The 23,385-nt window shown below is 45.6% G+C and overlaps 1 protein-coding gene across 1 annotated transcript in view; it reads right to left on the bottom strand.

The window, feature by feature from the left end:
- Nucleotides 1–23,385, bottom strand: part of LOC103259363 (sorting nexin-29-like) — a gene marked incomplete at its 5' end in the record, with an annotated part of 286,922 nt that overhangs the window by 204,060 nt on the left and 59,477 nt on the right. Inside the window, one exon of the mRNA XM_008057037.1 lies at nt 4,334–4,450. Within this exon, the coding sequence (XP_008055228.1) occupies nt 4,334–4,450 (117 nt within the window). The remainder of the gene's footprint in view (nt 1–4,333; nt 4,451–23,385) is intronic.

Genomic DNA, 23,385 nt, shown 5'->3' with positions numbered 1-23,385 from the left:
TGCCTATAGACCCAGCTACTTGGAAGGCTGAGGCAGAAGGACTGTCTGAGTCCAGCAGGTAGAGGCTGCAGTAGCCATGATCATGCCACTGCACTCCAGCCTGGGCAACAGAGTGAGACTCTGACTCTAAAAAAAAGAAAAAGAAAAAAAGAACATAGACTGGACAGTAGATGATATTAAGAAATTGCTGTTAATTTGTAGATGCTGTACTGGTATTATGAGTACATATTAGCAAGAAATATCGAAACATTTATGAAAGAAAGAATAAGATGGCTTAGATATGCATCCAAATAATGAGTTGAAAAGTAATTAAGCAGAATATAAATGAAGCAAGAATGACCTTGAGTTGACTATTAGTGAGGCTGAGTGATACATACATAAGGTTTCATTATACAATTTTCTCTGCTTTTACATATATTTTAAATTTTCCACTTCTATTTAAAGTGAGTGATAGGTTAGGAGGGGATATTCACAATATATAACAAAAGAGGATAAATAAAGAACTGCTACAAATCAGAAAGAAAAACCTGCAGTTCAATAGGCCAGGTTTCTTCAACAATAACAACAAAAAAAAAGGTGGGGAGAGAGAAGGGAAGGGAAGAGATGAAAAGAGACATATTGCCCAACTGCAATATACAGACTTACAGCATACTTAGATCCACATATTACAAATGGATCCAGTAGGAAAATGGGCCAAGTCACAGAAGTAGAAGCCAAAATGGGCAACAAGGAAATGAAAACATGGGCACCCTTACTTCTGACCAGGGAAATGCAAGCTAAAACCATCTTACACAAAGAAAGGGGGAAGGTGTGAGTGGACAAACACAAACTGCTTTTTCTCTATTCTCACACAACAACAATTGACACAGAAGACTTCTTCTGACCAAACATATAGGGCTCTCTCTCGCCAACAAGCAATCAGTTCTGCAGAGGACACCAGCTGGGTGTCCTCCAATTCAATTCGGCCACCATCTACCTGGAGATGGCATCAGATCCCACAGGGGGAGGGCTTTGTCCCACAAGGCTGCACTCTGCTTTTGATACCAATCATAAGCCCCATGTTCTTTTTACCTGTGCTTCTGATGAAGCTAGAAATCAAGGACCTTATGAATCCCTTCTTGGGTTCAATTAACTTGCTAGAGCATCTCACAAAACTCAGGAAAATGCTTGCTTACATTTTCTGGTTTATTATAAAGAATATTACAAAGGATACCAATGAAGAGATGTGCAGAGCAAGGAACAGGGTAGAGAACTTCCATGTCTTCCCCGGGCACACCACTTTCCAGGAGCCTCCACGTGTTCAGCAATCTGGAAGCTCCCCAAGCCCTCTCTCTGGGCCTTTTATGAAGACTTCATTGGAGAGTCATGATTAGCAACCATGACAAATGTGATTGGACAAAGGGGGCTATGCTCCAATATTAATAGACCAAGTGGGAAACCCAGAAGGGCCTGTCTGTTCAGCTCCTTGGCCCATTTGTGCAGCATTCCTTCCTCCAGGATATGGGGCAGGCCTCCTTCTGAAATGGGGGTCTGTCCAGTCAGACAGGATAGGTTGGATAACTTCTTCATGGATGATTACAGTTCTGCCTTGGGGAGGAAAAGGAGCAGGTGAAGGAGGGAGGAAAAGCCGAGCCGGAAAAGGACAGAGAGAGGTTCTGGGTCTGAGATCTAAAGTGCCCTAATGTTATAACAAGAGCTATTGAAGTTACAAGCCAGGAACTGTGAACAAAATTCTATTTATATATAAGGTGGAGGGCTCCCCAAAACTGAAATTATCTTGTGGAGGGCAGGCCCCTTATAGTAAGGCTTCCCCTACTACGTAAGTGTTTTGGGAACCCATGGGCATCAGTGTACCAGCTAGCGTTGTTGTGAGAGGCTGCATTCAGCTTCAGTGAATTGTTCTGGAGATTCTTTCAATGTGTTTGTCTATCTCGTGATGGGTGATTTACGAGCATACCTGCCTTTACCATGCTGAGTATTCAGCAGTTTTTGACCAAATACAGTATGATCCCTGTGTTCCACCCTCCCTATTCACCAGATCTCATCCTGAATGACTTTTTTTTGTTTCCCTGCATGAAAAAGGTCCTCAAAGGGAAACATTTTGCCAATATGGAAGAGGTGAAACAAAAAACATCAAAAGCACTAAAAGGCATTAAAATTGACCAGTTCAAAAACTGTTTTGAGCATGTTGATAGGTGTATTGCATCAAATAGAGTGTACTTTGAAGGTGACTGGAGTTTAAACATGTAAGAGTAAGTACACGATTTTTAGAAATAAATTCTGGGTTTTGGGGGCTCCCCCTCGTATATCATAATATCACAGCAGGGATATAAGAGCACTAGCAGGAACTCTTACGCACTGACGGAGGGATCAGAATTAAGTACATTTACTTTATAATATGATGAAACTCAGTAAAGTTGAAGATGCCATACTCTAAAACTTAGTAATTTCATGCTTAGGCATTGACATTGAAGAAACACTTGTGTAATGGACCTAGGAAGTGATAGCAGATGGTTGCTAACATCACAAAAAGAGAGACAGCAGATATAATGCATCTCTTGATAGAAAACACCACTCCAATAACCGAGTCAGTTTATCAGCAAAATTAAAAGCAAGTTCAAGCCTCTAGATTCAAATGCCAATTTAAAGAAATACAGGAAATGGAGGAACGTATCAAATAATGCTACAGGGATGCAATCAGCAAGATTAAGGTGGTGGAAAAACTCTATAAGGCAAACTCAGTGCCTTTAATAAACACATAGAAAAAAACAGATGTTAAGAGATGAGGGAAGACTCTATAGATGAAAAGAAGTATAAGACAGCAGTCAAATTCATAGAGACAGAGAATAGAGCAGTGGTTGCCAAGGGCTGGGGGAGGGGATGAGGAGTTAGTGTTTAATGGGGACAGAGTTTCAGTTGGGGATAAAAAAGTTCTGAAGACAGATGGTGGTGATGGTTGCACAATATGTGAATGTACTTAATGCCACTGAATTGCACACTTAAACATGATTAAGATAGTGAATTTTATGTTACGTATAGTTTAACATAATTTTTAAAATTTAAAGAAAAATAATCATAGGGACATATCAACCAATTATAATGTGTGGATCTCATGTGGATCCTGAGTCCAAAACACTATGAAAATTATGAGAAAACTGGAAGTTTGACTACTGACATATTTAATGACACAAAGGAACTACTGGTAATGAGGAGCAATAATATGTTTACTTATTTTTAGAGACAATACTAAGATGTCTATACATAAAGTAATATCCAGTACTTGATTCAAATGATACAGGAGGAAGAAGTTGATATAGACAACTTGAAATCAGATTGGCCATAACTGAAAATAGTTGCAACTTGACCATGTATGCCAAAGAGTGCAATATATCTATCTGCATACCTTGGTGCTTAACACTTTACATAACAAAGAGGTTTTAAAATGAAGAATTTATTATATACATGGACAAAAGGACAAGTATTAGAAGCTTATGACATCATGGTTTGTAATAGCAAAATACTGGAAACAAATTAAATGTCCATAAACACACAACTGAATAAAAAAGATCACGGTATTTCACTTAGCAGAGAACTACATAGACAAAAAAGAGAATGTTGAATCAACAGAGCTCAGCCATGGGTGATTCTGCCTGGTTCTGAAAACCAAGAGGCATGTGACAACACCTGGAGACATTTGTGGTTGCCACAACTGAGGGCGGTGAAGCCACTGGGCTCAAGTGGGTGGAAATGGGGGACGCTGCTCAACATCCCGCAATGCTCAGGACAACCCTAGAACAAAGAATTATATGACCTACAATATCACCAACGCCACAGCTGAAAACCAAACATGAGGATGTATGTGGGATACTCCTCAAGCCATAATAGTGAATCAAAAAGAAACAAAAACAAGTGGCAAACAGATATGTATAAGTTATACCCTGTGGGGAAAGGTTAAGGACACAAAAGAGAAACTGTTTACTGCTCATGGAAATTTATTTATGAAGCAAAGTATGAAAATATGGAGGGGAAAACTATATGCCAGTTTCAGAATACAGATTACTAGAGGGAGGAATATGAAAAATTGTTTCAAACAAATTTCTAAATTTTGTTCTTCTCCCCCTCCCATCCAAACAACAGCACACATGGCAGAGGTTAAGGCAGATAAAACTGGCCAGTGCATGCACTGCTGCTTACTGTTTCAGGCTCTGTGCTTTTCCCTGCCCTGGACATCACTAACAACGAACAGACTAAGCAGTGGGGCTGTGGGCAGGCTAGTGGACAGAAAGAAGGAGGGCAGATGGCAAGGCTGAGGCTGTCCTATGGGAGCACTCACCGGTCCCCGGAGATCAATGAGTTCCTGTCTCATCTGGGACACGAGGGTTTCCTTGGCCACCAGGGCCCTGTGCAGGCGCTCGTTGAACTCAATCAGCTCGCCGTGCATCTCTGCCACCTGGAACACAAGTGCCAAACAGTGAGGCTCAGAAGCACACCACCCTCCCCAGGTCTGGTCCTACCTTCCCTGGACCTTCCTTCCAGTTACTTGTCAGTAAGGCATCGGCAGTTCGCTGGGGCCAAAGATGACAACACTGCTTACCTATGAGCCATGTAATCCATACGTATGGGGAACATGTTTTGACTTGCTTGATTTTAACACTTAGGAGTCAAAGATTTGAAGTTTATGATCAGAGAAGGACTACATCAGGACATTTTTGGACCTCAGGCTTTTATTCTTATTAATGAACATTTTTCTAGAAAGGCTTTCTTTCTCATCTGAGCTATACCTGTTACTGGTATCACGAGAGTACTTTAGACCATTCTGTTCCTTAAGTCCTTGTTTCTGAAAACCAAGAAAACAGAGCCAGAACCTCATCAAGGATAGTGACAACAATGCTGACAGAAAAAACCATGGCAGCACAACTACCCTTCAGTCCCTGTTTATTCTACATTGGGATAAATCCTTCCTGTGCACTCTTCAGATCTTCACCACACCAGCTCTCTGAGGCAGATGTCATTATTCCCAACTTACAGAAAGAGAAATAGTGTCCTAGGAATTAATGAGCTTGCTCAAGGTCGTATGGCTAACAAGGGACACTCTCCAGAGTCCTGGCTGTGTGCTATGATCCTACCACTCTCTGCTGTGCCCGGATGCAACCCATTTGGACCTGCTGTGAGCCACTGAAATTTTCTAAATTGAATTATTCAATATTCTCAGTTAATTCCCAATAGATCAAAATAGAGGTGACTACACACAGACTACTCAAGAAAAATTTATGTAGGCATTTAAGAGAAATGTGAGATGTAACCCTGCTCTTCAAGAACCCATGAATGAAGAATCTTCCAAGCAGCTTAAAGACAAGTCCACAGAATATGAGATTAAGAAGACCCTCACCGGGCTCCTGGCCCCCTGCCCTTTCTAAGAGATCACCCCTCCTGCACCCTAGACTTGACCTAAGCACATATCACACCATATGCTGTGCAGAAATAATACTAGGCCATTTGTAGAAAGTGCTTTCCATGAGATATAGTCTGAAAAAAGAAGGAATATAGGGAGAAGTCTTTGTGAAAATAAGGAGAGTCACTAACCTAAGTCTTACCTCGGGGGAACAAAGCAGAGCCCCCATTCTTTCTGCTGTTAAATAAAGAATAAGACAGAAGAAAAGGCACCAGGATATGATGATTCATCAAGGAATATGTTTCCTTCTTGTTCTCTCTATTTTCCTCATTTAAGTTCCCATTCAGCAGTGAGAGAAAAACGCTTAGATTCTAAACTTTAAAGAACGACATTCTCAGCCGGGCTCTGTGGCTCAGCCTGTAATCCTGCACCTTGGGAGGCTGAGGTGGGTAGATAGCCTGCACCCGCGGGTTCGAGACCCGCCTAGACAACTTGGTGAGACCTCATCTCTACAATAAATCAAAAAAATTAGCGAAGTGTGGTAGCGTGCCTGTAGTTCCAGCTACTTGGAAGGCTGAGGCGGAAGGATCGCCAGAGCCCAGCAGGTCAAGGCTGCGGTGGCCGGGAGCGTGCCACTGCATTCCAGTCTGGGTGACAGAGTGAGACTCCAACTCAAAAAAAAAAAACAAAAAACAGAACGACATTCTTCACCTGAAATAAAAGGGAGTCATTGTGCAATCAACACGAAATGCATCAGGCTCCTAATTGTCATCTGGTGCTTCCATTAACTTGCTCTGTAAGCTCCCACTCAAAACAGCACCCCCTCTGTCCCAGAGGTCCTGACCTCTTTCAAGCTGGTGTGAAATACTAAGTAGAAACAGCACAAAAGACACTGCAAGAATTGTGCAATTAACAAAGGAAGAATAAGTCACTGAGCCCTTTCATCAGCCTTTTCCTTTGTATGGAACTAAAATTAATATTCCTCAGTTGCCTTATTCTTTAAGGATAAGAAAAGCTTGAGTTGATCTTCCTATGGCCTTTCACAAACAAATACAATATCACTAATAATGCCTGTGTGAATCCTCCACATGGAAATCACACAAACACTCCCACCCCCACCGAGCTTCCTGAGGTGGGGAAGGGCTATGACTCCATTTACCACACAGCTGCCTATATCACTGCTAATGACCTGTTCATGTGTCCCCACAAAACATGAGCTTTAAATAAATACCACTGTCATTTGCAAAGCAAAGCAGGATTTTGTGTTTTGTTTTTGTTTTTGTTTTGTTTTGCAGTGGGAGCCAGAGTGTTACAGCAATTTTCCATAAATGCATAAAACATCAAAATATTCCAGCTCCAAGTGGTGTTTATCATAAGTTGTCAAAACCCTGGTTCTCTTTTGCAGCCAGAAGAGTAGGACTTGATCACATCAGACAAATCTTTCATTTCACTAGGAAATGAAAAAGAAAAATTCGATGCAACTCCGGAGACAAAATCTGATAAATAATTTTCAGCAATCATTAAAATGACGATATTCATTGGACTAAGCTAACCCCTGAGTTCTTATATTCCCTACCTCTACCTACAGCCATTGATATAAAAAGCTTTCATCTTACATAAACCATACTGAGCTTACTGTTCCTTGAATAACTATTTCCAAATTCCAGTATAACTGGAAATAAACTCGAGACTCAGAAAGAGCCCCAGAAAAAGAAAGCAAGTTCACAAATAGTTCTGTTATCATCAAAATAAAAGTTGGCTGCAGAACGACTGCCTCTTGAAATTTTTCTGAAGTTTTGAGGGCACTTACAGGTCTTACCTGACCTTCTTATTTTCAACTGAGAATGCCAGGAAATAGGGTACAGAGAGAACAGATGCCCTCCAATCCACAGGTCCCAAGCAGGCAGTGTATTTTTCCCAATAACTTCTAACATCGTCACCTGCTCTTTAATATGCTCAATGCTTTCACTGCCCTGAGGATAGCATCCAAACTTCTTTGAGAAGTGGTCCCAGCCTCTCTCTCCAACCCCATCTCTCCCTTTTGGCATCTCACTAGCTCATTCAGCCCCCACAATCCTTAAACATATGAGCTCCAGGTCACCTGAAGACAAGGAGTGAGGTATGTCCCATGGAAGAAACTGCAGGTGCAAAGGTTTACACCAGAGGTTGCCAGGTAAGAGGCTGAGAGAGGTGGTTAATGTCTCAGGCTTTGGTGCAAGACTGGTGCAAGATGGGCATCAGAAACCTCGTGCGCCTCACTGGGTCACTGTGAGGATGACAGCAGAGGCACGTGCTCAAGGCACATCTGGAGCAGAGCATGTGCTCAGGGGATGAGAGCTGGTTTCATGTGATGGATGATCATGAAAGGAGACATGGAGGAGGCAGCAGATGGGTAGATCTGCAGAGGCCAGATGGAAAAGAGCCTCCATGTGCTGCACCAAGGAACTTGGACAGCTGTGAGGAGACACACTCACTGTCTCCCAAGCAAGAACATCAGAGTTGCTAACCACCTACCTGCTAGGCATGGTGATTGGTGCTAGGGATGCGGGGAAAGGCGAGTCCCACACAGTTCACATCCTTGGGCATTTGGTAAATTATGATAGAATGACTTGGAGAGAAGATAGCGTTGTGAGGGGAGACTTCTCTAAGAGACAACATTCCGAAGTCACTTGTCTAATGGGCCCTGGCACATGCACAGCAGACTCCTATGGCAACCCATGCCCTAAATCCCCATCAGGCACTTGCTATGTTCTGACACTCAGAAGCAGTTTAAGACTCTGACATGTTTCTTTCTGCCCTCATTTGTTATATTCCCTGAAAATTAGTCCGCAGGAAATTAAGGAAGCTGTTTTCTGGCCCCTAGTTTACACTGCCAGTGGGGAGGGAGCTGGAACTTCTTTCTGTGATAACTACAGTGCACCTGCCTAGTTAAGAACTAACCTAGACAGTGCCCACACTGCCTTAACACACTCCAGAGCACCCAACTATGTGCCAGGCCTCTTACAGGCGTTTGGTCCACCAGTTCATGTAATCCTTGCAACCTTCCTGCAGGGCAAGCATGTCTTCCTTGTCAATGAGGTCACTGAGGCTCAGAGGGGTTGGGTTATAAGCCTAAAATGTCAGGGTTAGGAAGTGACAGAACAGGGATTTGAACTCATGCCTTGATGGTGCTAATAGCTGTGCTCGTTGCACTCCATCTTGGTGTATGGTAGAAAGCTGACCCCTTTGGTGGTTAAGAAAGGTAAGTTTGAGGTGGCAGGATCACTTAAGGCCAACAGTATGAGACCAGTATAGTAAGACCCTATCTCTAAAAAAAAAAAAGTTTGCCAATTGTGGTGGCACACACCTGTAGCCCCAGCTACTAAGAAGCTGAGGCAGGAGGATCACTTAAGGCCAGGAGTCTAAGGTTGTAGTGAGCTATGATCGTACTACTAAATTCCAGCCTGTATGAGAGAGTAAATGCCTGTCTCTCCAAAAAAATTAGCCAGGCATGGTGGCCCACACCTCTAGTCCCAGCAACTCAGGAGGATCACTTGAGCCAAAGATATTGAGGCTGAAGTGAGCTATGATCATGCTACTGCACTCCAGCCTGGGTGACAAAGTGAGACCCTGTCTCAAAGGAAAAAAAAAAAAAAAAGAAAGATAAGTTTGACCCTCAGAGTAGAGGGAAATAGCATGGTACAGACAAATGGCTCCTAATCCAAGCTGATCATCAGTCACTTAGAGGGTTTCCAAAAAATGCAGATTTCTGGCTTCAGCCCCAGAAATTCAAATTCAGTGGATTGAGGGGAAGGAATTCAAGGAAGTACTTTTTAAAGCCACCATGTTTTTTTTAAATCCAGTCCTGCTTCAATGAGCAACATGGTTGGTTCCATGTTTTTGCTACTGTGAATAGAGCTGCAATAAACATATGTGTGCAGGTATCTTCTTTGTAGAATAATTTGAGTTCCTCCGGGTATATTCCCAACAGGGGAATTGCTGGGTCATACGAAATGTCAATTTCTAGTTCTTTCAGAAATCATCACACTGTTTTCCAGAGAGATTGTACAAGTTTGCATTCCCACCAGCAGTGTAGAAGTGTTCCTTTTTCTCCACATCCTCGCCAGCATCTGTTGTTGTTTGTTTTATTAATGATGGCCATTCTTACCGGGGTTGGGTGGTATCTCACTGTGGTTTTGATTTGCATTTCTCTGATGATGAGTGAGGTTGAGCACTTTTTCATATGTCTGTTGGCTGCCCGTATATCACAGAAACAAAGAATAGAGTTCCATATGTTCTCATTCATAAGAGGACCTTGAACAATTATAATGCTATAAGAAAGCGATTGGCAGTAATGGGAAACTGTCGGTGGGGGGGAGGGGTAGAATTGGCAGTTGAGGGAAACTGTTAGGGGAGGGAGGGCCATACCTCATCAACAGGGGTACCTGCATGATCAATGTTTGTATACCTAACCCGGAATTATACCCCAAATCTTTATAATAAAAAAATTTTTTTAAAGCCACCATTACTGTAATGATCAACCAGAATTCGAGACCACTGGCAAAGACAAAGGGATGCATCTCCCAGATTTGGCTTTGACCTGCAATTGGGCCATCCCCAGCTGGAGAAAACAGTTTTCAGTTCACCTCTTGTGAAACAGCGATGTCACAGAAGCTTCACCACTTGTCAACTCTCAGCCTCCAAACTCTCAACGATGTGAACAAAGTCACAGCCAGGGGAAAACCGCATGAGCTCTGCCTGCCTGCAGCAGACAGCAGACCACTTGACCATCAGTGTCCTCAGGCGATTGGTCCAGAACTATCCTGCCTGGGATGCCAAAGCCTTCAGAGGCTCCAGCTCCTGATACAATATGGTGTGGTATCTGCTATAACCTATGTACATACTCCGGTAGACTAAGTCATCTATAGATGGCTCATAATACCTCATGTGACATAAATGTCATGTAAATAGTTGTTACACTGTGTCGTTTAGGGAATAAAAACAAGAAAAAGCCTGTGCTCATTCAGTACAGATGCCTTTTTTTCCCCAAATATTTTCAATCTGCAGTTGGTTGAACCCACAGACGTAGAACCCATGGACATGGAGGCCTGGCTACAGTTGTCACATGTAGTGTGACTGTTCCCAGAAGTGGCACAGTGAAGGAGTCTACCACAGTGCTGTGTAAGGGGTGGCCCCAAATTGGCATTGACAAGCCAACTTTCTGCTACCAGTCTAAGAGAATAAAAGAAAATGAATGGAAAGTAAGCATTTAGAAATGTGTAAAGCAATTTCATATTGCTATGTAACCCAGGAATTCTAAGCTTTTTCTAGGTTTTTTTGTATTGCATAAAAGTTATTAGTTTACAATGAACTGAAATTTTTTTAAAAACTGGCTCTATACAGATAGTTTGAGAAACACTTATCTACAACATATATGCTGTATTTGACGCAACTTACATTAATAATTATAAAAAACAATGATGAATAATAATGACAAAAAAGAAAGCCAAAATACAGCCATGCTTGCATAAAATTCACTAAGAGAGTTTAAAAGAAAAATAAGATAAACCAATGCTATCAACACCTGTCATTCTTTCAAATACATATATAGGCTGTGTGTCCCTTATTTGAACATGTGGGACCAGAAGTGTTTTGGATTTGGATTTGGGGATATTTGCATTATACTTATAGGTTGAGCATCCCAAATCTCAAAATCTGAAATCCAAATGTTCCAGTGAGCATTTCCTTTTATCAGCATGTCAGCACTCAAAACGGTTCAAATTTTGGAGCATTTTGAATACTGGATTTTTAGATTTAGGATGCTAATCCTGTATATTGTTTTCTTGTAGTGTCAATTCAGCCTCAAAAACTAAGAAAATTAGGAATGTTACCTGTAAGAGTGGGTGACCAGACCTAGCAGTAGACACTGAGTCACAGGAAGTCCTCACAAAATTCTAGATGCCACCACTTTCTTTGACCCTGGCACTGCCAGGCCATTTGCACAATGTTACCATATGGTGCCCATTTACCAGCAGAGGAAGGTAAGGCTCAGGGACTGAGTAACAGTCCAAGGTCACAGAGTTCATGAGTCAACAGTGAAACCTGAGCCCCAAGCTCGTGTTCTTCCCATCACATGACCTTCAGACAACAAATCAATAGCCCAGGAAGAAAAATGCTGTGTCCACTTGAAAGTGAGGGAAACCTCGGCTCAGGGACGCAAGCCACCTGTCTAACACTGTGTAGCTCAGCAGGCCACGACTGCAGAACAGGTTTCCTGCTCTTAATCCAATGCTCTCTGCTCCTCCACTGGGGGCCATGAGATTCGAAGGAGAAGAGAAATGGGGAAATGTCTTGCAAACTGAGGTTCTCTCTCCACGTAAGGGGCTCAGGAGCAATGATGATGGTGGGGAGGAGAGGGCCGGTTTCCAGAGCATTTGATCGGCACCAGGACCGTTCCATGTACTCTCCACACACGGTGGTGCATAAGAACCCTACAACGCCCCTAGAGGCAAGCACTGTTACTGTCCTTATTTCTGTAGCTGAAATAACTGGGGTGAGCAACTTGCCCAAGACCACACAGGCAGTAAACAATAGAACTGGGGTTCAAATGTCTGAGTCCATATTCTTGTCCATACTCCCTGCCCTGCCTCAGCATACACCACCATTGTGATGCTGGGGCTAGCATCTCCAGGTACCAGTGAAACAGCAGAGGACGCAGGAGAGGTGACGAACCCTGGGACCAGGGATTGAGAACACCACCAACAGTAAGGGATGCTGTCACACACATACCTGCACATACATGTAGCCCAGGAAAGGCACTGCCAATCCCTCAGTGAATGTCTGCCATCAGTTGGCAGAGGCGGAACCACCTGGCTGTGGCTGCTCCCACTATCCTCCAAACCTTTCAAGACCCCATCTGGCTTGTCACAGACCAGTCCAAAAACATTCCCCCTCAGGGGGACCCTAGCAGTAAGGGAAGAGGCACCGCAAGTAAGAAAGACCCTCCACAGAGACAACACCAAAGGAGATGCTCAAAGAAACCTCCAGGAGCTCCCAGCAGCCAGGAAGGGCCGTCTCCAAAATGGGTTTTGCTTCATGCGAAGGCAATTTGGAAACCAGTTTCAAGTGAAAATCCCAATGCAAAGACATGCTGGGAGACTGTCAGGTATTACACTTCTTGATGCCCACATCCAGGAGAAAAATGAAACGTGTGCAGGTTAAATCCAGGTCCTGTCTATTCACTGCTGTGGGACCTTGAGTACATAACCACATCCTTGATTCTTGGAACCTGTAAAGTGAGGATACTGTCACCTACTGCACAGGCTTGTCACGAGTACAAAGAAATGACCCTGTCCGGGCAGTTACCCAGTGAGGACCCTGAAGGAACAGAATGAGCACTTGCTATGGGTCCAACAGCATTCTGAGCACTTAACACATCAGCACTAACTACAAGCCTGGGAGGTGGAGACCAACCCCCATTTTACAGATAGAGGAAACCAAGACTCAGGAAGGTGATGCAAATATCCAAAATCATGTAGTCTGCAAGGAGGGGCCAGTCTGGCTCTAGAGTTCACAGTCCTGCATCTCCCATCTTTTGAGTCTCTCCAGTTTCCTTCTTCCTGCCAGGCCTCCCTTTGCTTTGATCATGCCGTGTGCAGGGCTGGCTCCAGGAAGGCTTGCCCAGGTGAGGCAGGAGCTATAGTATCTCAGGACGCCGCCTCCTCTGTAGCATATCACAAAGCCACCAAGCGACAAGTTTAACCAAAACCCGTAGGGCAGATTCATTCTAAAGATCCACAGAGACAGAGTTGTTGGGCTGTCTGCAGACCCACCGAGATAAGTATCCCTGGTGATAACTTCCCATTTAAAAGACTCCCTTCATCTCCTCTGTAACACATCCCTTTGTGCTAGAATGCTGAGCCTGAAGTGTGATACTTACAAACATTTGGCTAGGATTATGCTTTGATGGAAGAAAAGAAAAAAAACTCCAGCACTAACAACAGTTCATTTAATAAGGGAATGCCTCTGAGATATAGATGCTTGGGTACCGTTTTAGCTCTGCCATGGGCTGCAGGTCCCAGCCCCAAAGCCGGGGTCATTCCTCCCGACATGTGACCTTTCTGGGAATAGGCGGTGAGCCCCGGACCAGCTTCTAACAGCCCAGGGAACAGCTCTCCTCCCCCCTGTCTCCCGCCACCACCCTAAAAGGGCAGAGGCAGGACTCAGAGAGGTGACAACGCTCAAATAGCAAGTGACACCTTCTTGGTGTTGCTTGAGACAGACAAGCAGTGACAGGAGAAAGCTCTAGCCGTCTGCTGAAGGATGAGCTCACCTAAGAACATCAGAGGCATCTGTGGCGGGAAGGTTTTCAAGCAGGTGCCCCCATTGGTGTCCACCCATCCTGTTGAAGCTTTGCCAGGAGAGGCTGGGCAGTATAGTGGTTAAGACAACCACTCCAGAGCCTGGCAACTGTAGATTAAACCCACCATTCCCACCTTCCCAGCTGTAACTTTGAGCAACTTACTTTCACCTTACTGGCCTCTGGCTTCTCATTCATTAAACGAGGCTAATAATGCAAATCTTACAGAACATTTGTAAGGTTTAAATAATACAAAAGTAGTGCTCAGTTTAGGGCTGGGCATGCATAAGGACTTCATAAATGCTAACTGTGATTATCCCACTAAAGAGGCACTTGCAGACACAGCCAGTGATCCTGTGGAATCTAAAGCCCTAATCTCTCCAGACCTGTCCCTTGTGCTCTACCCCTGCTGCTAAAGCTTGATTCAGAAGCACCCCTCCCACTCAGACACCACAGCCTCTCTGCTACCCCGCCCCAGTGGATGCCCAATGGACCTGCTAGACACCCAGCTGGATCATGCCCCTACTCTGCTTGAAACCCTTTGGTGATGCTGATAGGCAAAATGACATGATGTGTGCAATCTGTGCCTAAACAATACCAGGGGTGGTGTGGGAGAGTGCGGGGCCTGGAGGTGCTGGCTGCTGGAACTGATGGGGCTGGGTAATGGCTCACAGAAGGACATGATGCCATTCTCTCTACATTCTTATTTTGCCTAATCCAAATTCTGAAAAGTCACAAAAGCAGTGGAGGGTGTGGGAGAAGGGAGAAAACATTTCAAAGGAAGGACTGACATTAGCCAACTGAGAACAGGTCTGCACCACCTCCTTGCCATACACACCTCCCGAAATCCTTCTCACCAAAGCCCAGCTCCAACCACCGCTGACCTCCCTCTCCAACTCCTCTGATCTGTCCATCCCTCTCCTCCATCCCTCAGTAGGGGTAGCAACAATAGTTACTGTTTTCTGATCACATGTCAAGCACATCAGGCTCAACATAAAGGCTCTTTTGTACAAATAAGAAAAAGGGCACAGCCCCATGGGCCTGGAGTGGAGCACAGCTAGATACAAATCCGACAGGTTCCCCCAGAGCCACAGCCACTATGCAGTGTACAACCTGCACAACTGCACTCAGAGGTCTTAGACATCATGCTAGGTGCTAGTGTTGTTCCTATTTTACAGGGGAGGGGGCTGAGGTACACAAGGACTAGAACACTTGCTCATGGCCATATGGAGATGGTTACAATACCTGATGCCCAGACTACACTCTTACACAGAGCTTCCCCAGAAGGAGGTGTGGCATGACCATGACGGCCTTCATGCATGCCAGGAGACAGCACTGTCTCCTTGGCAGGCCGCAGCTCTGGCACAGAACACAGGCTCTTACCCAACTCTATGAGTCTCACTTGAGATTTCTGCCAAAGTCACCAATGTCACCAGACACTTCCAGGGCTCATTTTTGCTGGATCGATTATGGGGGGGGCCCAATGTGAAGGGGCAAAGGCCCCCTTCTGTTAACACAACACACATGGCAGTTTACCTGGCACCACACAATGGCTGTAATAATCCCTTATCACAAGCACAAAACATCGTGCTTTGCTAGGCCTAGGAAAATGGGTCATGAATTACTTTAAAAGGCTCTGCTGGCCTCTCCTTTCAAAAGCACTGTGGACGGGTTGCCTCACAGAGGACAGCCATTGATTTCAAGGACCCAAGAGTTGGCAGGCAGCACCTCATGGCCTCCCTAGCATAGAAAGCCTTCTCCAGCCTGCTAGGCAGGCGGCCAAGAAGAAAATGAGAACAAGGAGGAAGGGGAGGCAAATATTGAGCAAATATTGACAGCATGCATTCCATACCAGACTTCATACTAGGCCCCATCCTTGAGTCCCATATGGCACCTTGCAAGGCCCATCCATGGTTTCTTCTCAAGACACTGCTTCTATCTGAAAATTATCAGTCCCTCACTCAGCAAATATATACTGAGCACCTGCCATTCACCAAGCCCTGTTTTAAACTCTGTGGATACACAACCGCTCTCATGGCCCTATGCTCTGGTCACTGGCTACATCCAACAGATGTGAGCAGGCAGAGGCCTGCAGAGGGTTAGCCCTAGTCAGAGCTGACAGCCAGGGGCCTTGGATTGGAACCGGAGCCCCTTCTCACACTACATGCTGGACAACCTCTCCCTGCTCTGGGACCCTTGTTTTATAAACTTCCTTCCTTTGTGAGGCCAAATGCACCTCCCTGCACAATCTGGAACCACTTATTCATTTGGTCCCTCAGTCGTTCATTTGTGTTTCTTCATTCAAGTATCAACATTCACTGTGCAGTCACTGTGTGCCAGGCACTGTCCTAGGCTGTGGGTGTCAGCGTGGCCAGGTCCCATCCCTGCCTGCCCTCAAGGAGCTCTGTGTCCCGTGGGATTCCAGGTGGTGTGGCCCTGAGAACATGAAGGACAAGCACCCACCTGACCTGGGAAGTGGGAGTTGTCTAGAAAAAGTGACACCAAGTCGAAGCTGGAAGGCCAGAAGAGGCCAGCCAGTACAAGCCAGGAGAACAGGTTCAAAGCTAGGCCCGCCTCTTCCAAGCCCTGCCAATCACTGGGGGACCCATCCTGTTGAGTGTGACTTTACTTAGGGTAAGATGTGACTTGAGAGCAGCCAGCCTGGCCCAGGGCAGGGGTTCACTACCCGGCAGCTTCTTCTTATTCCTAAGAATTGGTTGCTAGACCCAGCAGGTTACAGAATACCATGCAGCTAACACTAGCTCCCCAAATCAGAAGCTTTTCCAGAAAATATTTCACCCTGGATTATAGCTTTTACATTTATTTTACAGAATGCTGAAAAGCCCAGACTTTCACATAAAGATGTACATTCTGAAATTATGTGACGCTCTGTCATATTCTAATGTCTTAAAAAATTGGTGGAGGCTGGTGTGCAGTTTTAATCCTATTCTTTTGGAATACACAGAGATCTCCTGAATATTTCAATAAATTACATCCCAAGTTTCAAGAGAAAGACAGTAAATGAAAACACATTACATTTGATGAGTCCCTTTCTCATATCAAACAGCCCTCGCGTGAAGCTGAGAAGCGGCCCCTGCAGGTGACGACTGCCTTGCTCCACAGCCCTTCACTGTGTCTAGTAAATTGTGAACACAAACACCTGTACAGAGGGACAACTGTACTCAAGTATCAGCAAGCATGTGGGGTAGCGGTTAGAAGGATAAACTTGGAGCTGAATGGCCAGGATTCTGTCCCAATCTGCCAGTAACTTGTTGGTGACCTTGGGTAAGCCATTCAACTTCTCTGGGTCTCAATTTCTGCATCTTAAAAATGGCAGGCACACTACTATCTTAGGGTTGTTATGAGGATTAAATGAGTTAATACACAACTAGGGCTCTACTTTATAAATGATGCTGAGATTCTGATCCTTATAACATTAACTGATGCATGAAAATGCGCACATCCCTAAAATGTCTATATGCTTCATTGCCAGTCCAATGGAAAGAAAAGATAGGGTTTAAAATGTCAACAACGTGGAATTTAAGGGCAGACACAAGGGTGTGAATCTGGGACCAAGCTTCACTGGTTGTGTCCCACAAACAGGAGGTATTATTTTTGTATGGTTCTGCACACCTCTAAGCCTTACTGTTTCACCAGCAAAATGGAGGTTGGTCATAATCTCCTCCCTCCAAGAGTGCTGTGGGATGTGACTGAGATCACGTGTGTTGAAGCAGCAGCACATAATCTCACCCACAGCAGGCATGTCCCATCATCAGGGACCTTTTTCTCTGCTGAGGACCATGGGAAATAAAACTGTTTTTCTGGATCACTTGAACCTCCAAGACATGCTCAGTGAAGATAGATGCAAAAATATTACAATGCTTCCCTCCCTGGGCCACCCCCAACAGAGTGGCACATCAGAAGTGATCTTCCTCTGCTTTCTATCACTTGAGCAATCAGTGTTACAAGAACACACCTTCCTCCAGAATCTGGGAGAGAAAAAAGAGTTCTCTCTGTCTAGAAGCAATTCTTTTCTTTTTAAGCTAAAGGAACCCTGCTTTTTCTTGGGGAACCACTTCCTTACCAGCCTTAACTCCCATGGTTTGTGGCGGCTAACCGAATACCCGCACTGCCCAGTCGTTTGTGCCTGGCCCTGCTAATCAGCCTATTTCATCCCTTGGCCACAGTGACTGATTCAGGGATGGCAGGAGACTCAAGCCAGGCCAATGAGACTCAATTCTAAGAATCTTGTTGATGCTATTAGAAAAGAAACCCTCTCTTATCACTAGAATGGTTAAACTCATTAGGTTGAGAACCTGGTACAGCCAGGAACCATCACATAGCGAAAGACTGCCTAAGAATAAAGACCACAAAGGAGAAAGGGAGAAAGCAGCAGAAAAAGAGAATACCCACATTTGACCATTTGGCCTCTGGATGCAGCCTTACCTAAGGTTAGCCTAATCCATGAGCATCTTCTCATGAATCTACAGGCTTTATTTTTTGTTAAACCCAGTTTGAGTTGGGTTTCTTATCACTTGGGTTAGACAGTCCTGACTAACAGAGCCACCAAGGAACTGCCTAATCTCTGCTTCAACACCTCCAATCACCAGAAATCCACTACCATTCATCTTTAAACAAGAACAACAGCAGTTTTCTTCTTCCAGGGAGCTAGAAATTGTATGTATCAAGTTTAGGACAGCACATGAAGGACAAAGATGGAACGGCTTCAACCCCTCCTTCCTTGTGATATGCCCTTATGTGAGGGGACTCCCTAAGTTGCAAGACAGCAGCATGAATTCTCCATTGGAAAATACTATTATGACCTTGGGTGCACATGGTTACATCCATTTCTTTCAATCTCTTTTAATCAATAAATATTCTACGAGGGCCTCCCACATGGAAGGTGATGGTGAAGTGGGCTGAAGAGAATTTTGTTACCTTGGAAGCCCAAGAGGACAGTTCCTCTGCTGGCACCCTCCTCAAGGACCACCAAGGTATGAACAGGGCATGTCTCCTTTCCTTCCCCAGTCCCAGGGCTCACAGGTTGCCTCCACATTGGTTAGGAAAGTATTCTGGGCTCTAACTTTCCTTTTCAAAGAAAACAGAAGACTTGCCTTCAGCAAGTTACAAAGGCAATGTCTGACCTCAACAATTGATCTAGCTCCCACCTCCCTAATGACTCAGCCCCTGAAAACATTGATGAGACATCAGGTAGAGAAGAAAAATAAAGCAAATGCCTGTTCCAGGCTGTACTGAATACCCCAAGTGCAGACAAGTCACAGGCTCCTCCAGCAGCAGCTGCAGAGAGAACATGGTTCAGCTCACGGATGCAACACGTTCAAGTTGAAGCAGCTACGGGGGACCGTGGAAGTGGCACCCAACAGTTAGGCGGCCTTGTAAACTTCCACTTCCAATCTGTTTGCTTCTTTGGTGCTTTTATTCCCAGAAGATAAAGAGAATTATCCCAGACTAGGCACAATGAGGGAAGGTACTGAAAATGGCAGCAAGATCACGGGTTGCTCTGGGAGGCCCCTGACCTCGCCTTGCCAGGCAGACCCCCCTCCTCACCGGCACAGGAAGACGATTCTTCCCTTCTCCATTACAATTCTGGGCAGATGGCTTACATGCTTGCAATCATTCCTCTTCAAAACCCTCTTTAGAGGACCTTAGCCAGCCTCCTGGTTTTAAATTCCATGTGTACACTGATAGCCCTAAGTGTATGTCTCCTGCTGGAAATCCATCTCATGCTCAACTGCTGCCTCGACAACACCCTTCGGGATGTTTAACAGGCATCCCAAACTTCAACAACAGTCCCAAAACCAGATTCCTGATTTTCTTCCCAAGCCTGCTCCCTTGTAGGCTTCTCCATCACAGCAAATGGCAGCTCCCAGTCTTCCACCAGCTGGGGCCACACACTCTGGGATAATCGCAGACTCTTCTTTCTCTTGTAGCCATGTCCAATCCATAGCAATCCTGATGACTTTCCTTTCGAAGCTTTTCTAGAATCCAGCCATTTGCTCACCACTTTCTCTGCTGTCACACTGGACCAAACCACCAGCCCTTCTCACCTGGACTCCTATAGGAGCCCCCAAGTGGTCTCACTGCCCTGCCCACCCTCCATCTGTTTTTACAGACTGGTCAAGGTTCTGGCTCTGTGACTCTGATCAAAATCCCCCAGGGGCTCCCAATGTGGCCCAGAGTCAAAGCCAAGTCCACACAAGGCACCCGACCAGGTCCCAGATGTCTGCCTTCTCCTACCACTGCCCCTGCCAACCTCTACCAGCCATACCAGCCTCCTTGCTGTTCCTCAAACACAAGGGCCTTGCACCTGATTCACTTTCACAGGACTTTTGTGCACTCCCTTCCCTCTCCAGGCCTTTATTCCAAGATTACCTTACCAGTGTGGCTTTCTAAGTCCACTTTGTGAACTAGTCTCATGCACTCCCCATTGCTCCTAAAGCACTTGGTTCTGGTTTTGAAATAGCCCTTACCACCATCTGACGTACTGGTTTGTGTTCCTTCATGCTCACTTTACCCCACAAGAGGTGAGCAACAGGACGGCCTCAAAAAAACAAGCACCAACCACACAGAACTCCAGGATAGTTTCTCCAGTAAATTTCCCCACTCCCTGCCTGCGAGGTAAGCTGGACACCTCGCTCACAGGATCCCCTTTGCTCAAGAAACATAGAGGAAGAGGATGGGAGACAGGCCTTGGGGGCTGGGAACCAGGAACCTCAGGGGAAGCCCTGGCTCCTAAGCAGGGTCACAGGTCTATGTTGCTCCTGGGCAGGTCAGCAGGCCTCTCTTGCTGACCAAGCTTCGGCCGCAGCCCCACCTGCCACTGCAAACATGTCTAGGACTCCTGGGTCCAGTTCACAAACTGTCAGCTCAGCTCATCCAATCGCCAGTAAGAATGCAGAGGTAAGCCTGTAATTCCAGCACTTTGGGAGGCCAAGGCGAGTGGATTGCCTGAGCCAGCGGGTTAGAGACCAGACTGGGCAACTTGGCGAGACTTCATCTCTACAAAAAATAAAAGATTAGCCAGGTACAGTAGTGCACGCCTGTTGTTCCAGCTACTTGGAAGGCTGAGGTGGAAGCATCGCTGGAGCCCAGCAGGTTGACGCTGGGGTGGCCATGCGCATGCCACTGCACTCCAGCCTGGGTGATGGAGTCAGACTCCAACTCAAAAAAAAAAAAGAATGCAGAGGTAGCCTCATCTTACTTCCTGGATCACAGCATTTAGCACACAACTTTTACTCTTCCTGCATACATGAGTTGGTACAATCCAGACAGGGGCTGGCGTTGTGTTTACCACTGCGCCTCTGGACAGAAAAGCAATGCCTGGCACGTAGTCCATGCTGAACAATCATTCACTGAGTGGATCGATGGGTCAGTCACTGCAGAGCCCAGAAGGTCCAGACCATTGAGAAGAAAGGAATGAGACACCTGCCTCCTTTCCTGTCTGTTTCCACACAAATACAAAGCCTGTTCAATGGGTTCCCAACAATGCCTTCTGATGATTTTTAAATGGACACCAGTGTGGCTTTCTGACTCCAAGAATTTTTCAAAAGGAAAATAAAAGAAGGTGTAGGCTAGCGGAAAGTGGACAGGCTCTGGAGGCACGTGGCCTGTGGTGGAACCGCCACCTTCTTCCCAGCTGTGAGACCCAGGGCTGCTCACTGACGTCCTGGGCTGCAGGTATTGCCCTGTACAGGGTGATGATGCCTGCCTTGTTGGGGGTTGTGAAGAGTCAATTAAATAATTGTGAGCCCAAAATTGCCAGGGATAGTGTCTAGAATTTAGCTAGCATCGGTGTAGACGAGTGAGGAAGGAACCAGAAGAAAAGACAATAGCAAAAACAGAAATCGAGGCACACATAGTACCTGGCTGTCCTGGTTCCTGGCTTCCCCAATCACACACCGCACTAAGGCTGCTTCTGAAGCCAAGGAAACATTCTGGAGCCCTTTTCAACAGGGAAAACTGTGAACTTCACATATGACATCATCTCTTTGAGCCCTCCCCCATCTCTGAGAAATCCACCACCCACACTGGAGGTCCCCTCCTGGGCCTCGAGAGCCTGGACCACTTTCCAGCTTGCTCCCCTGCTTAACTATTTGTGACCTGCTTTTCAGTGTTCCCTCTGCTGTTGTTACTAGGCAGGACCTCTCTCCAGTACCCACCAGATACTTCAATACTGTCTCCTCTAGGAAGCTCCACCCACCTCTCCAGATAGACTGAATCAGCCTGCCTTCAGCTCCCTGAGGGGGCGAGTATCTCTCCTGCAGAATGGCCTCTGCCACCTTCTGCCTTGTGCCTGTGCCCTTCCCTTTACCCTGTAGGCGTCCTGAGGTAAGGGATGCCAACATCCCATAACACCCAGCTCATCATACTGCGTACAGTAGGCCCACTGCAGAGTCAAGTTTTATGACTCCAAGAACTTGGAGCCAAGGCAAGAAGACCAGTTTCAGCAAAACTCCACAACGACATTCAACACTCAACAGGACAGGCTGCTCTGTCACCACAGTTTCCTAAGGACAGCCCTGCCAACAACCTTCCCGGCCTAATTTCACACTGGCCTCCTTCCAGTTCCTCCGACAAACCCTTCCCTGCCTCTGAGTCTTATGTGCTGTTCCCTCTGCTTGGACTATGCTTCCCTGTTCTTCCTTCTCATCACTAGGACCTCAGTTCACACATCCTCCCGGAGAGGCCTTCCCTGACCACCCTGTCTCTGGGGGCCTCCTCCTTGCACTGGCTTTTGTTCACCTCCTAGGGCCTTCTCTATCCTTGCTTGGTAAACTGCGTCTAAGATGGCGCCTGTGGTCTTGCCTCCTGGGTTTTTGCTCCATCTTTTGCTCCTGAATGTGGGCCAGACCTACCTACCTGACTCTAAACAAAGAGAGAAGCACAAAGGCGTCAAGATGCCATGCTCAGATGAGGTCATGAAAGCCTAACTTTCCTCTCATTCCCTCTGGCTCTTTCCATGTGCTCCCTGAGCTGAAGGCAGCTGCCACACTGTGATCTGCCCAGTGGATACACCCACATGACAAGGACTGAGGGCTGCCTGTGGCCAGTGAGGAACTGAGGACAGGGAGAGAAGTAGCATGTGAATTAGTACTCACAGACTAGTACGTACATAGGTTGACTGGTAAATTCAGCCACAGATCAACAATCAGTAGAATTCCATTTTAAACCACTAAGCTGTGGAGTCATTTCTTACACAGAAATAAAGAACCATTGCACCTGGATGAATTTACTTACAGATGTCATGTTTATAGTCATCTTCTTTTGCTAGAATGTAAGCTCCACATAGGCAGAACTGGGTCTGGCTTATGCCCGTGCACACACGCAGACATGCACGCACGTGTTCGGCAAAGGCACTCAATACTGTTAAATTGGGGGTAAGGGGACATCATGATATGTTGCATTATTATCTGTGCTTTTGTTTGAAATCATTCATAGTTAAAATTTAAAATATTTATTTAAATGAAGGAAATAGGCTTCATTTAAACTGTAGAGGTCTTTTACCTAATTCTCATTGTGACCTGAGGTAGTAACTATGATTTTAGAGAAAGTCTTTGATCTTGAAACTAAGAGAGGAGAGCTGGCTAACAGAGTAGATAATTAAAAAAAAAAAAAAAAAAAAAACCGGGCCGGG

The sequence above is a fragment of the Carlito syrichta genome, unplaced genomic scaffold (genome assembly GCF_000164805.1).
Source record: "Carlito syrichta isolate Samal-C Ts95f unplaced genomic scaffold, Tarsius_syrichta-2.0.1 Scaffold302622, whole genome shotgun sequence".
Classification (NCBI taxonomy): domain Eukaryota; kingdom Metazoa; phylum Chordata; class Mammalia; order Primates; family Tarsiidae; genus Carlito; species Carlito syrichta.
Note: the sequence above shows the minus strand (reverse complement) of the source record. Positions and strands in the feature narration are given on the sequence as shown.